The following is a 16621-nucleotide window of genomic DNA, read 5'->3' on the forward strand; positions in this document are numbered from 1 at the left end:
AGACGGGTAATGCCCACCTCTAAAACATTGAAAAAATAGTAACTAAAATATTACCAAAAGCTTAGTCACATTATCCTACGAGTTGCAAGCACAAAATGAAAATTGAAATTGTAACAACATTTCGTCTTGCACTGAAAACGAGATAATGAGATATCTGTCCTGCAAAAGCCTGTTCAGGTGTGAAGGTTAGACACAAGTCAAAGCCTCAACATGAACCTCACATTTCAAGCAGTGTTTCAACCACTTCACACATACCTGTGAATGTGTTTACCACACCCCCCACCCAGCTTCACCAGAATGTTGTTAGCAATGAGCAAGCAGAAACAGACTCTTTCAGGCCTTTCAACATGTCAGTGAATGTGTCTGGGTTTGTCCCTTATTATGAGAAAGAATAAAGAGGAGGAGAAGAGCTGAGAGGACTTTCAGACAATGGATCAACATTTTTGGGATGTTCAGCCAAAATGTAATCTCCAGATTTCGTTTCCCACTTGATGTCATCTTGGACATGGTTTCTGAGTGGGAGCAGGATATTGATTCTGAGAGATTCTGCCCCTATGCCATCCCAGCCTAAGTGAAGGTCTTAGCAGCTCTCAAAGGCTGTCCAGTGACATTTTTGGTGTTTCTGAAGAAAGCCAGTCCGATGCTTGCATCAAGTACTGAGATACATAAATAGGAGGTTGCAAACCAAAGCAGGACCTCACATTTCAGCCAGGAAGGCAAAGGGTTGTTCAGGATTTTTACATAATTTTCCACTTCCCACGCGTGGTAGGTACAATTGATTGCACTCATGTGGCACTTCAACCACCTCACTACACAGCACACATTTTCCACAATAGACACCATTGGCACTCCATCAATGGGCAGGGTGTGTGTGACACTAGTGGCTGCTTCACCAATGCGTGTGTTGTGTTCCCAGACAGTATACGCAACAGCTTCGTATTCCGCACGTCACCTCTTACATGCTGCTCGGTAGAGTAGAAATTGGGAATATGTGGCTTATGGGTAAATGCTAGTGCACCATACAGGTCTAATATGTATAAATGTTGGTTACATATCCGCAACCATACCAAACGACTCATACTCATACCAAATAAATGACCCTAAAAGACACTGCATGTAGTGTTCCATATATAATGTAATATACAGAAGAGAGTGGTCCATTTTCAAATTTCATTATTTTCCCTTCCAGGTGATGCTGCGGATTTACTCTCTCCTCATCTCCTCACACTGTAAAGATATGCAACCACTGTACACGAGCCATCATAGAGTGGACTTTCAGTCTCCTAAAGTAGTGATTCAGATGTCTTGACTGTACAAAGGGAGTGCTGCTGTACTCCTCTAAGGCTGTGTGCAAGATAATAGTAGCCTATTGTGCCTGGCACAACACTGCAATATGTCAAGGCGTACACCTCAGAACCCTCACCAGTTTGAAACTCCAAGGAACCGGGGTGTTGTCCCAAATAGCGGGGAGGGTATGCAGGTGCGTGACCAGCTGGTTGACACTTTTTTCTCTTCATCCACTAGTTATGTTAGGCCCTTTATATAGTTTCACACCCCTTATGTGAATTCTAATCCCCTCCATGTGTGTTGGTTCCTTTGACTGCACTCCAGGTAGGGATGAGGGCTAATGATGATGTCAAGACTCTGATATCTTGGGGCTTCCAGGTCAGTTTGGATTAACGCCAGATGCTCCAAGAGACACATTCTGAGCAGCTTCAAAGCATAAATGCCTCCATCATCAACTTGAATGAAGCTATATTATCTGCTTAGCCCCAAGACCCGCCCAACCTACTATTGTTGTGTTTCCAAGGTCTTCAACCCTGTCTGTTTCCCTTGCTGCCTTTCACATTTTCTCCTCTCACGGGGTGCATGAGCCTGCACCAACCAGCCAAAGTGTGTCCATGTGTAAGGAGGATGTGCACATCATCATCAAAGAGTCATGATTGCCAGTGCCTGTTTCCCACCAAGCCTGGAAACTAGTTATGTTAAGTTTTGTCTTGTTAGGTTATGTTATTTTGTGTCATGTTATGTTATGTTGATTTGTATAGCATACTAATCACCCAAGAGAGTATCCAGATGCATGGGCAAGGTGTATAGATGTGTGGTCCTAAGGTACTTATATGAAGATCCAGCTTTTCAGCTTCTTGCGGAACACAAGAAGTGAGGAGGAGGCTCTGATGTGTTGGGGAGGTCATTCCATGTCTTAGGTGCGATGTAGCAGAATGAGACAGGTTTGCTTTTGCGGATGTAGGGAGTGTGCTTGAGTGAGGCAAAGCATAGGTGTCTGCTGAGTAGGTGAAAGTGTATGCTGCTGTTTGGGTATTCTGGTTCTGTGTTGTGTAGGGCTTTGTATGTGTGTGTGGTATGTTTTAATTGGCTGTGCTTATGAATGGGGTTCCAGTGAAGCATCCTGAGGTGTTTTGTGATGTGGGGTCAGCATGGGTGGTTGAGTATGAGTCTTGCAGCTGTGTTCTGGATGGTCTGGAGTCTGTGAAAGAGCAGTTTGACGATTCTGGCATAGGGAGTGTTTCGTAATCCAGCCTGCTGGTGATGAGTGCTTGTCTGATGGTTAGTTTGGTGTTCTGAGGCAATCATCTGAAGATCCTTTGCAGCATGCATAGGATTAGAAGCTGAGGTTGCATACTGCATTGACTTGAGCTGTCAAGTTGAACTTGTCATCTAGGATGATCCCTAGAATTTGTGCATGGTCAGTTGGTGTGGGTGTTGGTCCTGGCTCCGACAGCCACCAGGTGGAATCTCACAGGGAGGTCTTGTTGCCAAAGACCAGAACTTTTGTCTTGTCAGAATTGAGCTTGTTAGTTTGCCTCCAGTTTGCTGCAATGGTCATGCAGTTGGTGAAGTTGGTTTTGGTGGTGTTTGTCTTGTCCATCAGGGAAAGAATGAGTTGGGTGTCATCAGAGTAGGAGATGACGGTGATCTCTCGTGATTGGATGATGTTGGCAAGGAGTGTCATTTATATGTCACAAAGAGTGGGGCTGAGGGACGATCCCTGTGGGACACCGCATATCAGTATCATGGTCTATGAAATGAAGGGTGGCAGCCTATTTGGCTTCTTCCTGTGAGGAAGGGTCAGATCTATGTGAGAGTGGATCATTGTATGCCAATCTCATAGAGTCTTCTGATGTGGATATTGTGGTAGACAGTGTCAAAGGCCGTAGAGAGGGGAGCAGGATCAGGGCCACTGTTTCTCCTTAGTCCTGGATGTTTTGAATGTCGGTGGCCATGATGAGTGTTGTTTCAGTGCTGTGGTTCTTTCTGAATCCCGATTTAGTGTTGTCTAAAAGATGGACAAGTGAGAGGTGGGTTGTGAGTTGCTTGTTGATGGCCTTCTCAATCACTTTGGCTGGATAGAGGAGCAGGGTCGGAAGTTGCTCAGTATATTCAACTTGACTGTGGGTTTCTTGAAAAGGGTGTTGATTTCTGCAACTTTTTATTAATTAGGGAAAGTGATGGATGTTATGTAGGTGTTGATGGTGTGGGCCAGGGTGCTGCTGATTGGAGATGTCCCCATGTTGAAGATGTGGTCGGGGCATGAGTCCGTTGGGCCCCTGAGTGGATGGCCTGCATGATTGCTGCCATGTCATTTCTGTAGAGGGTTGTCCATTCAGTCAGGTGACCTTCTTGGTTGGTGATGGGTAGGTTAGCATTGAATTCTCTGGTGTTGGGTTAGTGTGTGAAGTTGCTGTAGATGTTCACGGTTTGGCTGCAGAAGAAGTTGTATAGGTTGTTGCAGAGTTGTTGGGAGGCAGCAATGTTGTTGACAGTAGCTGAGGGCAAAGTGAAATCCTTAATGATCAAGACGATCTCCTTGCAGCTGTTAGAGTTTCCTTGATGCGATCCTCCAGTGCTTTTTTCTTGGTGTCTCTAATTTGCTGGTGATAGTGTCTGTGTACAGCTTTATAGGTAGTTCTCTTGGTGGTGTTACGGCTGGCTCTTCATTTTCTTTCCAGCTGTTTACAGTGTTATTTGGTGCATTGAAGGTCTTCTGTGTACCAGCTGGCCTGCTTGTTTGACCTACTATGCTTGTTGTGTTTGATGGGTGCGATAGAGCCTGCACAGTTCTTTATCCAGTTATATACGTTGTTTATATAATTGTCAAAGTTGTCTGTGGGGGTAAACTGATCAGTGCTGAGGGGGCTGAGCCAGCCTATTTCTGTGATTTTGCCCCTGCTGCAGCTTGGAGTGCTGAACGTGGTAGGGGTGTTGGCTTGAAATATATTGATTTTTAAGTGGACAGTGGAGTGGTCAGTCCATGTGATCTGTGTGGTGGAGTTATATTTGATGTTGTTGCATGTGGTGAAGATGGGGTTAAAAAGATAATAGTTGAACTTTGAATTTGGTTTACTTAGAATTCTGGGACTTATAGTGTGATATAGAAAATTAACCACATCACCTTAAAAATGAGTTACAGCACAAACATGCAGTGCCTTCCATAGTCACTACTGCAAATGAGTAGACACATATTTGAAATAGAAAGGATCTTGGTTCTCATGAATTACCTGGCCTCACAATATGGTTGTCTGTCACAGGCAGCCCATGCAGCAAGTGGGGGTGCATGTTTGAGGTGATGTCCTTCTCAAGTGGGGTGAGACAGAGAAGAGTTCCAATTTTCTCACCAGGAAGATTTCTAGCCAGATCTATCCTGGTAAACCTCTACTTCCCCCATCTCCTCTCATCCTGCCACTTTTCCTTAACATTGGTAACAGTTTGGGCATTCTTCCCAAATGCAGTGACTGCATTTTCCAACTGCTGCCATAAGGCTGCCTTCTGTTTGGCACTGGTGATGTAAGGGGGTAAGCCATGTCGTTTTTTGAGGTTTGGAACTACAAATCTGACTATCATGTCAGTCTCCTCCTCTCAGAACTTATATTTCCTTCTAAGGACAGGCAACATCTTTGCAGCAAGTAAGGAAGGGCCAATCCAGATCCCACATTGGGCAGCCTGTAGAATGTGGTTGGAAAAAACAGATTTCTGTTTTTATGTAGTTTGAATTTAATGGGTTTCAGGTGCCATTATTTGTTTTCAGGTGTATGTACTCACCAGTTAGGCAGATGTGTGGTTATCAGTTTCTCTGACCTGAGTGCAGAGATTTCGCCCTGAGTATAGATATGGCCCTGAGTGTGGAGATTCTGCTCAGAGTGCGGAAACTCTATAATCTTACAGACACTACTCATAAGTGCCTTTGTGAATAGTGTAAAGTTGTGAATTTAGGGCTTTAGTTAGACTTTTGGTTTAAGTTAGTCTTTTGGTCTAACTTTACCTTTGTGGATATCAAAAAGTAGTAAAGTTAGACTTTTGGTCTAAATTAGACGTTTGGTCTAAATTTACCTTTGTGAAGCAGGCCCTTAGACTTAAGTCTAGGTTTACCTTTGTGAACCATGCCCATTCTATTTTTCTATATTGATTTGGGATTTTTCTTGTGTTGTGTTTTTTCTTTATTTCTGTCTGTGTGCTGCATAAATACTTTACACTTTGGCTCTAAGTTAAGCCTTACTGCATTGTGTCAAACTACCAGAGGTTTAAGCTCAGGTTAATTTAGTGACTTTTGTGGTTCATCCTGACAAAGATTGTGGTTGTCAGAACTGGCTATAGGGTGGTGTGAATGGTGCCACCGCACCAGGTGCTGACTTCGGGTGGGGGCGCTGTGTTTGCAGGTATATTATGGCTTTAAAAGCACCTGCTGTGGTGTTCCATGCCTCCGACTACTTTTGTCAGAGAGGTTCTTTTGTTACTTGCAGTTTTTAAGTTAATGAGGAACACTAACTATTAAGAGTCATCAAAGAACTTCATGCATACTTCAAGATATAGATTAGAGTGTTATGATTTTCCCCAGTCTTTCAGTGTCCTAATTTTTCTTATTAAAGAGAACCCCCAACCATGGCGTTATTGTTTAAATTCTGAATTTGTGGTTCTCAAGATCAAGCACTTTTAAGCTATACAGTCTACCAGTATGTATGACATGTGAGCTCTATGTCGTGTAGCCCTCTGCCCTATGTAACATTTCTTATACACTGATTTACATGCTTATGATGCTATGACACTACGCTAGTATGAGTGGCACTATAAAACTAATCAAATGCATCTGCAAGAGAGTGGTTATGGAAACTTAAAGGGCACTGTTAAATGGTGGTCGTGAAGGAATCTGTTGTGGAAATGGTCAGTGTGGGGTGCCAACAAATATTGTCGCACAGAGCGCCACCAGCACTAAGGCCTGCCCTGGTGGTTGTTGCCTGACTGGGGCTTCCACCCCGCTCCAGCAAAGACCTAAATTCCTACATTGTACCTCCTCGGTTGACATTTTGCATCCTTGCTGCCTGTACTGGACCTGCACTTTTATAAAAGAAAACTTCCACTTCTGCTACCTCTGCTTAGTTTAACAGTAATGTTCCCCACAGGTATTGACCACCCTTAGGCACCTTAATACATTTATTCACAGTATGCACTATAGCAATAATGTTCCTAATTACCCTTTTCAGAAACAACTGCAGAGTTAATAAACACTAGGCAATATATAACAATAATAATGTCCATTGCGCACTATAGCAGTACTGTTCTTAAGGTCAGCTTTTTGCATGGGCAAGCTGGGCCCAAGCTCAGGGCACTAATCTTCAGAGGTGTGGAAAGCACTGCTGGTATAAAGGTCCTGCAGGTATCAACGCCTCCTACCTTGGCTCCAGTGATTTCGTTTAAAGTGCTTTCAGTCTTTTTTAGCGTGCTGGTTTTAGCACGCTATCACCCCCTACCTTGCCTTTCCACCTATCTCTCACCACCTGACGCCCTCAACCCAATACTGAACCCCATCGGGTACTCTAGTCATAGTAATCAAACGGGGTGCAGACACACGCCTCCCACTACGCATCTTCTATGGGTTAAAGCAGATATGAGCGGTATTGTTCGATTACTTTTTGATTCTCCGGGAGCAGCATGAAAAGGACTGTCCTATGTAAATCATGTTGTATTTATCAAGCCACGACAAGAGCATTGACTGCATGATTCCTGAGTGTCAGGAATAGGCAAGTATTTGTTTGGCTGCATGCTGTTTACTTCTGGCAGGCATACGCTCTTTGCATTGCAAGTCAACGCGACCCTAGTGTGAGAGTCCCCGGATACCGTTTGCATATCTTCATTTCTAGGGATGTATAGTACTAAAGCAGTTGTGAGTAACTGTTTTATAGTAAATTAGCCATGCAGCTCAAGTTTGCCAAATTCGGGGATAACCGTAAATTTGGGGATAATTTGATAACCTGTTTTATTTTTATTTTTCTAGCGGCAGCAGTGGCGGCAGCAGTGGCGGCCAGTCATCAGATCCTGCACACCCAGGATTCGAAATCAAGTAAGGACCTTACTGCAGAACTAAAGCTTCAAGGCTCGCCCCTAAGTGTTGTTTTTGGGGCCTGATGTGCAGCATCCATTGGATTTTTATGATTTGTTCAGCTGTTGATAGGTGGATCAGGATTGCCTTCACTAGTCTTCACACCTACTTGGGAATGGCAAATGGCAACTTGCATTCTAGATGGACGGTTTTGTTCTCATCCATTGAGTTACTTTTGACGAAGGCTTTGAAGGTGATTCACAAACTGTGCAAGCACAAATGGCATGATTTGCTTATCTGACAGGGTCTGAATTGATAGTTCTCGCATGACCTAAAACTGATCCTATTTGCTACTTTTCATTTACCCCTAAGGATGGACCTGTGTTATATCTTGCTGTTTGCATGGCATGAAAAGACCAATCCAGAACTCACAGAATTATACACCTAGAAGCCAACACCATTTCCAAATTTCCAGACGTACCACTGAAAGCCTCAGTGAATTCGTTGTTAGTGCGTCTAAATATGAAAGCATATATTTTTACATAAAAAAGATCATGTACTAAAGGAATTTTTCTACATAGGAGAATAACATTTTCGTAGGGTAAACCCCCTTTCCCTAAACTCACTCCAGCCTTCTACTGTTCCTCTGCCCTTCCCGTCTTGGAAAGGGGTTTACTCCCTTCATTGACAAGGGGAAATATCCAACGTTTTTGTGGTAGGAAGAGGTGCAAGATAGTTTTCACCTACCCATATCCATGTGAGCTTGTGGGTGCTCCTAAACTCATGATATATTTCTACTCAGAAAAGGCCTTTACCCACCTTCCCTTACCTCCCATTCAGAAGCAGATTTATGTACATCGATGCCATTTCATATAGCATAGACCAGCAGTGGCCCACATGCAGTAGAGTGCTTTTTAAAAGTGGAGGCACCTTCAATGCAGCTAAATTAAAGCATAGTTAAAGCAAAAGTTAACATAGGAGCAACATGCAGATGGGGAAAGCGTTCTTATTGAACTTCAGAAACCTAGGCACTGGACCACAAGTTTATTCCTAGTTTACATACAGTAATAGTTTGTAAAATTGAACTAATGCTTAATAGTATATTTGCCAGAGCAATTCACAAGATGATTCCTCAAAAGCCAAAGTTAGAAAGAAAGCTATTCCTCAGAAAGTAAGAAGGCCCAATAATACCATTGTAACAATGATACATCCAAACACTGCTTTGTCAGAACTCTGACATAATGAAAATGCTAGTAAAATAGAGGCCCCCTGTTGCCAGAAAGCCGGTGTGAATAGAGGCTGTTTGTTTAGAGCCTGCTTTAATCAGATATATGGCATAATCAGGGACTTTCTATAACTCAAACCCTGCACAAATGTGAGGGGTGGTATGCATATGTTCACAGAAACTAATATAAGGAAATTGTTGCCATAATTTGCCACTTACCGACACCAAATTGGAGGAGTGGACTTTTTGTTACCAGATATATAGATGTCTAAAGCATTTCGTCGCTGGGAGGCAAGTAGTTAGTGTATACAATTGTTCTTTTTGAGCTTAAAAATAACCCAGTTTCACAATTCTTTATGCCCTGAACCCTGGAGGTTTTTTTATACACAGTAACCAACCCACTTTCGTTCTCAAATGTTAACTGCACGTTTTACCAATGCCTGATAGTTGTTAAATAATCAAATTTCACCTAGTAATGCTTGAAGCCTGATTTACCGATTTACTTTAACCAGTGTGTGAAATTTTAGACATTTTTCTGCAATACGTAAACAAAATTAAAAGCATCCAATGTAACTTGTGCTATGGTCGCCTCCATAGAAAACCTCCAAATCTGTGGACAGCTTCATCCCCTGAAACCTGTACTGCACCAAATAAAGACAAACAATTAGAACTTCTATTGCATGTTTTTGGTGTCAGTGGTAGAAATCCAAAATATGCCAGGGTAGGAGTGCGTTTAATGATCGGATTTCATCCCCAAATTAGTCTCAACACACTTACTTGTTTTACAAAATCTCACCCATATCTCAAATCTTTTGCTAGTTTTCGTATATCGTACATCTCATTAGAGTTTAAAAGGTACAACGCAAGAATGATAGAATGGCCATGTGTTCTTAGAAATTCAATTAGCTGAATTCAGTGATGAAGAGCTAATCTCCATCTGTCTGTCCTCAGATTTAACAATCATTTGATGTGGAAGTAACTTTCTCAGCACATTTCTAGTCACCCTGCCAGAATCCTTCTCCGTAGTGTATTCTATCTTTGATTGCTCAAAGACAAAATAACACAAAGACGTTGTCAGTTATCAAGTCCTGGGCAGGTGAGAAGAAAGGATGAAAATGGTACAGCCGCTGCCATTGACTTTGACAGAATGACAGTGGTGCACTTTGTGATCGTAACTACCATGCACACCCTGTTGTCTGGTGGATCATTCTGAGAGAAACAACTAGGCTGAAGCCTGCTGCCACTGGAAAGGTGACTGGTTGTCACCTTTCCAGTGGCATGGAGGTTGCACCCATTAGCCTTGACCTTGCACAGCGTGTCATTTCCGCTACACGGAAAGAATCAAGTTTGAATGATTTAATATGAATATATGACAGCAAAATCTGAATGTGCTTCTGTTTTTTTTCTCTTCAGCTACTGGTCAAATAACTCTTTCTGGTTGAATAACAGCATGAGCGTTCCAACTAATGGCTCAGATGTGGTGATCCCTGCAGGTACTGTATGCCAGTGTGGAATGCTATTGTCATAATATGTATCCTATTACAATGGAAACAGTGCATTATTTAGCCCTATATTGAACTACAATGGGTAGAATTCCACTCTCAGTAACACATGCAGAAGGTGGAAAAATATCTGGTCAATATGATCCAGAATATATTTTAAAGGTTTAAAAAAATCTTTATTTAAATAACAATATAAACATAAAAGGAAGAGCAAGTTAAATAAAGCAAGCTTCTAATACAATGGAAAAGAGAATTCGCTAAATGACAAACGCCTTTTATATTATGCAAATGGTAAAAGGGGAGGGAAGGGAGGAAGGAAATCAATTATATAAGAGAAATGTTACTAGTATAATAAAACTGTCCTCAAAAATTGTACAACGATACAATTAACTTAGAGATATTATCATAATAAAATCAAGTGGTAACAAAATGCAATAGTAATCTATAAAAATAAGAAACAACAGAGAGATTCATATTCATGGTGGTTTGGAATTTTCAGACAATGTTCATGCTGTAGATGACATACAGTATTCAGCACTGTTAAGGAAGGAGGTCAAAGGTAACCATAAAAAGTTAGCATTATGAGACCAATAGCATTGAGACATATGGATACTGGATAGTATCCAGTTTATGAGAGGAACAGACACTATCCCATCAAATCTTATATGGTAGCTTAGATGAACACTTCCAATTAAAAGCAATTTGTTGAAAGACAATTGCTTAGAAAATATAAAGTAATTAGCATTTAGGGAGGGTAGGAGAAAATTCATTAGTTAAAGATCCTAAAAGAGATGGAGACTGTTAAGGGTATGGTGTATTTTAAATATTTGTTTAAGTTTAGACCAGACGTTGTGCCAAAAGATAGAGCATTAGGACACCAGAATAACATATGCATAAAATCAATTTTAGGACACTCACAAGACCAGCACTGGGAAGAGGTATTAGTTGGACATTTTGAAAATTGAAGGGGAGTAAAATAAAGTGTATGGCAAATACATAATAGGGTCTGAGTTATACTAGGTGTTCAAGACATATTGTAAATGCCTGACCAAACTTTATTCCAAAAAGCAACATGCAAGGTCATTCCAAGGTCATTTTCCCAAAGAAGTTTAGCTTTCGACTTACGTTGAAGAGGAAGTGAGGATGAAATCAATTTGTAAATAATGGAAGCCTCAGGATAGGAAGTAAGAATAGTAGTGAAGTCAGACATATATAACACAGAGAGTGGATTGTCTTATAGAGAGCAAAGAACATTCAAAACAGAAAGTATAAGTAATGAAAAACAAGTTTAGAAGAATGCAGGACAATGAAATAATTGTTTAAAGCGAGGAAAGGAGATAGGAGGATCATTATCAAATAACTGTGCTATCCACACAATACTTCCAAGAGCTCAAGAAAATAGGTCTGTTCTGAATTTTCACAAATTTATTATACCATATTGACATAGCAATAAAAATAAAACGTTTTAACATAATAGGGCTATAAGCTGATCTTATGCAAGAACAAGTGTGTTTAAAAAGGAAGTAGTTAATATAGGATTTAGAAGAGAAAGAGATTACTTCCCTTAGGGAACAAAGTGGAGTGAAAGGTGAAGCCAAATCAGGAATCCAAAAACCAAATGCTTTAATATATCGACTAGAAACTGAAATGTTTACACCACCTTAACATTTTGATTTTTTGAGGAGATAAAGAGAACCCCTGGTCTTCTTAGAGTTCCACATAAAAGGAGAGCATAAAAAAAAAATATTTTTTAAAGTAACTTTAGGGATATTTACCAGCAGTATAGCAATTGCATAAAGCAAAAGTGGAAAAATCATCTAAATAAACCCCGCCAAGGCGAATATAAAGGATTTCAAGAAGAGAGTATGTTCTCAGTTTTAGTGAATAACTCCTTAAAGTTAGTAGTAACAGAATTATTGTACTGAATTAGTAAACCAAATACCTAGGTCAGTGGTTCACAATCTTCTGACATCTGTGGACCCCCACTTTATCATTATTGGAATTCGGGGATCCCCCACTGAGTCACTACTAAAAGCTGGGGACCTAATCTGTTAATATTTTTTAATTTTCTAAGCAGTTGCGGACCCCCTGAGATGGCTTTGCGGACCACCAGGGGACCCCAGACCACAGGTTGGGAACCACTGACCTTGGTATTTAATTGTAGAAGAGATTTAATCTTAGAAGAGGATGACCACTGAAATCCAGCATCTCCAATGAAATGTTTATAGGTGTATTTATTTGAAAGAAAGATTTCAGTTTTATCCCTATTGACTTTATAATCTGAAACTCCTGAGAGGAAGGCTATTTTACTAGGAGTGCTGGTACGGATGCAAATGCTGCCAATTTTAGATGGCAATCACCATATTAAAAAACAGATATCAACAAATTAAGTCTGATACTTGAAAGGAAAGGTTCAAGAGAAAAAACAAATAATAACAGGGAAAGAGGACAACCCTGTCCAACACAATGTTGGAGAGGAAAATATGGTGCGACTATAATGTTGACTAAGTCTGATGCTTGTGGGGATTGATATAGGAGGGAGATAAGGGCAATTATCTTAAGGCTGAAACCATGCCAGGCTAAAGATTTTCACAAATAATAATCCCAGTTAATATCAAAAAGCTTTCTCTGCATCGTTGGTATTTGATGCAAGTGGAGTTTTAAGAAAGGGGAGTTTATTGAGAACATAAAAAAATTATCTAGTACTATCTGATTATAATTTTCCTTTTATAAACCCTGACTGTTCCTTCTAAAGAAGGTGTGGAAGAAAAGAATATAAACGGAGAGCTTACATTTTCACAAAAATCTTATCACCTACATTTACTAAAGACATGGGCCTATGGTTTTTACATAGGGTGGAAGCATTGCCTTCTTTAAGTATAAGGCACATTGTGGCCTCTAGGAGAGTACTGGAAGTAGAACCAGATTGAATAAAATAATGAAACAAGTGCATCAAGTGAGGAATAATAATATTTGAGAAATGAAGGAAAAATTAAATAGTAAACCCATCTGGCCTGGGTGAATTCATTCCCTTTCTTCATTGAGTTAAGCAATTGGATAATCACACTGGAAGAAAGTTCAATTTCCAAAGAGCCAAAGTCTAAGGCCCATATTTATAATTTTTTGACGCAAACCAGCGCCGGCGCTGGTTTGCGTAAAAAATGTTACTGCTGGCTAACGCCATTCCTACGCGCCATGTGGGCGCCTTATTTAAGGAATGATGTTAGCCGGCGCTGCGGACTGCTCAGAGTAAAAACAAATGACTCAAACCAGGCAGCTCTGGCGTAGGGGAAAATGGGGGTTGTGCTTCCAAAAATGGTGCAAGTCAGGCAAGGCGAGATCCTTGAGGGGATGCGTCAGCTCCAATGGTCTGTGGTGGGCGATGAAAAATCCTTGCAACGCACAGATCCACGCATCAGTGACAATGCATCAGTTTGGACGGTGATGCTTTGGGCAATGGAGGCAATGCGCCTGTTCTGTGGGAGATGAGCTGCAGAGAAGATGCTTTGGTTTTCCTGAATCCACAGATGGGCTGGCAGAGCACCTTTAGGCCCACATGCGAGGGCAGGACTCACAGATGGGAGAGTCCAGGTGCTGGGTTCAAGATTGCTTTAAGCCTTTTATGTTCCTGAGATTATTCATCAGAAGGTGAGCCAACCAGCCCTTAGAGTAACTTTGCCGTCCTTGCTTTAGAGATGCAGGTCCAATCCTCACCTAGGCAAGGAGGACAGTAGGGCAGTAGGGCAGCATAGCATTCCCTCAGAGCAGCAGTCCAACAATGTCCTTTCACTGGCAAACCAGTCCTGCGCCCTGGAGGAGTTCACAGGTCCAGAAGTGTATTGGAGAGTTGGAGTCTGAGGTCTTTAAGAAGTTCTCCCTCCCACCCCCAAGGTGTCAGGAATTCTCTTTCTCCCTGTCCTGGCCCCATCAAGGCTGGTGTCACAAAAGGCCAGTGTCAAACCCTTTGTGAGAGTTCTTAGGCATGGCCTTCATGATGTGCAAGTGTGGTAGGTTACAGCTCCTCCCCCTTGTTAACTCAGAGTGGCCCTTCCTGCCAAAACCTATCTTACCTCACTGTCTGGGATCAACACACAAAGACATCTGCCAGCTACACCTAGCCATGCGACCCAGGATACAGGCTAAAGGGACCAAATTGGTAGAACAAGAAAATGCCAACTTTCTAAAAGTGGCATTTTCAAATTTGTGACTTAAAATCCCACATGACCATTTAGGAGGGTTTTAAAATAATTTTCTTTAGACATCAAACTTAACATTCCTAGTCATTCCCAATTGAAAGTTATCATTTATTAAATGTAATAAGTTAACCCAATAATATCCTATGGTAGAGATAGGCCTTGCAGTAGTGAAAAACAAATGTAGGACTTTTTCACTACCAGGACATGTAAAACTTAAAAATACATGTCCTATGTTTTGAATACAATACATCTTACCCTCTAGGCTGTGCCAGCTCTACCCTTTGAGTTACTTATACGTATTGAAAGGCAAGGTTTGGGCCTGGCAAAATGTTTATTTTTCCAGGTCGAAATGGCAGTTAAAACTATACACACAGACTGCAATGGCAGGTCTGAGAGTTTTAGAGGGCTACTTAAGTTTGTGGCATAATTTGTGCTGCAGGCCCACTAGTAGCATTTAATTTACAGGCCCTGAGTACATGCTGTCCCACTTTACAAGGCTCTTCCAAGTAAATGAAATAGGCCAGTTGGGTGTAAACTGATTCTACCATGTTTTACAGAGAGAGCACCAGCACTGTTTAGCAGAGACGTAACGCCAGCAAAACAAAAGTCGGCTCAAAAGAAGGGTTGAAAGCAGAATTGTTAGGGGAAAACCATGCAAAGGATGCCAGGTCTAACACACACTCAGACAGGGAAAGTGAAAGCCTGGCAACACTAACCATAGAGCCTTTGAATACTGACTTCTGAATACATAGAGAGAAACCTTCATTGACCCCAACAGCTGTTTGGCATTTTAGGCTGGACTTTGAAACCCCAATCAGACATCTACCCGCTACCTGACATTATATAACACAATTTGCATTGCAGAACACCATATAAGTCATACAAAGGTATTAAAATTGATCCTATCATGCACTATACATTGCTGGAGCTCACCACCCCTACTTAACACTCCCTTGCTGCAACATCAGAATGTAACGGTTTTCTATGTTTTAATGTTTCTTTAGATCCAGTGACATGCACCATTGCCCCTATACTGTATGAATCAGTACTTTGAGTGATAAGTGACCCTATGGACCCTCTGAAAATGCACCGTGAGCGTTGATTTCCCCTGTGCCACCCCTGCACCTTTGGACTTGACAACCCCCCCACCACTCCCTGTGTCGCTCTTGCACTTTGACATCTGTAACATGTATAATTATTCACCTTTGTTGCCTTCTCCATTTAGAGAATCTTGAGAGATTTCCGTCCCTGTGTGCCCCTTGCAACCTGAGAAATGTTTCGGACTGATTCGTGCCTCAGCATGACCCCTGCACCATAAAACCTGTGCCTTGAGTGAATTATACTCCTGGGTGCTCAGTGCACTATAAATTAAGAGAACAGCGACACAGCGTGGCTACTACAAATCATTTCATCTGTCTACATGTCAGTAGTTACATTCATCATATTTAATTGTGAAATCATTTTTGCAGGCAAATGGGTTATAGCAGACATACAAACGCCAACCCTGGAGAAACTCACTATCTACGGCGTCCTCGAACTAATAAATCTCACGGAGCCTTCTTCAGGATTCAAGACAGTGGTACTAACCGCTACCTACATCTCTATACAGGTAAGGGAAATAAGTAAAATTCCCAATGCAGCTATAGTTTACACTTGAAACTCATTTTTAATTAATACCTACTGACCCAACCAGGGCAGCTGTCAGAATTATTATTTTACCACTTTTTTGTTGTAATTGAAAGTAAGGTCTGCATAAGTACCAGATTCACAGAAGCATTTCTTCTGCCTTTAAGCAGTGCGCTCGTTGATGATAGGATTTAGATTCCTCTGTAGGCTGCAGATGAGCGATGACTTAGAAACTGCATAAGTGCAGGCTGACAGGTGCAGCTTTGGCTTCATTCACTCAAAACACCCCTGTAACAGACATCCTGCTCAGCTGGACTGCATTTGAAGCGAGAGTTTAGATTCTTCCAAAAAGGGAGACGGACCTGAGGTTGCCACAGTAACGTATTTGAAAGAACCTAAACATTAAACAATGTCTGTAAATTTTAAACGGCTGTGAGAAGTATAAACAACAGAGAAAGAGGTACTGATGTGACTGCAAGTATCATCAGTAAAGTCACCCAGTGAACAGTGCGATATTCTTTGAAGGAGCCCTAGAATGAGGAGACTCAATGATCTGCCAAAATGGTAAATAGCAAATGTGTTGAGCCAAAAAGAGTATACGCGAAGGTGAGTCATTTAAATGTGCAGGCACTGAAAGTAAAGCTGATAGAATAAGGACAGCAACATGCCTAAGTGAATAAATGCATAACAAGCGAATGTCAACAGGTGCAAAATGTAGAGCTGACCAGAAAAAAACTCT

The 16621-nt window shown here is 41.4% G+C and overlaps 1 protein-coding gene across 2 annotated transcripts in view; it reads left to right on the forward strand.

Annotated features, from left to right (window-relative positions):
- Window positions 1-16621, forward strand: part of LOC138282757 (fibrocystin-L-like) — a 735329-nt gene that overhangs the window by 522023 nt on the left and 196685 nt on the right. For both annotated transcript variants that reach the window (XM_069220628.1, XM_069220629.1), the window contains exons 56-58: window positions 7289-7354; window positions 9972-10051; window positions 15726-15865. In XM_069220628.1, coding sequence (XP_069076729.1) covers window positions 7289-7354; window positions 9972-10051; window positions 15726-15865 — 286 coding nt within the window. The remainder of the gene's footprint in view (window positions 1-7288; window positions 7355-9971; window positions 10052-15725; window positions 15866-16621) is intronic.

The sequence above is a fragment of the Pleurodeles waltl genome, chromosome 2_2 (genome assembly GCF_031143425.1).
Source record: "Pleurodeles waltl isolate 20211129_DDA chromosome 2_2, aPleWal1.hap1.20221129, whole genome shotgun sequence".
In the NCBI taxonomy this organism is placed as follows: domain Eukaryota; kingdom Metazoa; phylum Chordata; class Amphibia; order Caudata; family Salamandridae; genus Pleurodeles; species Pleurodeles waltl.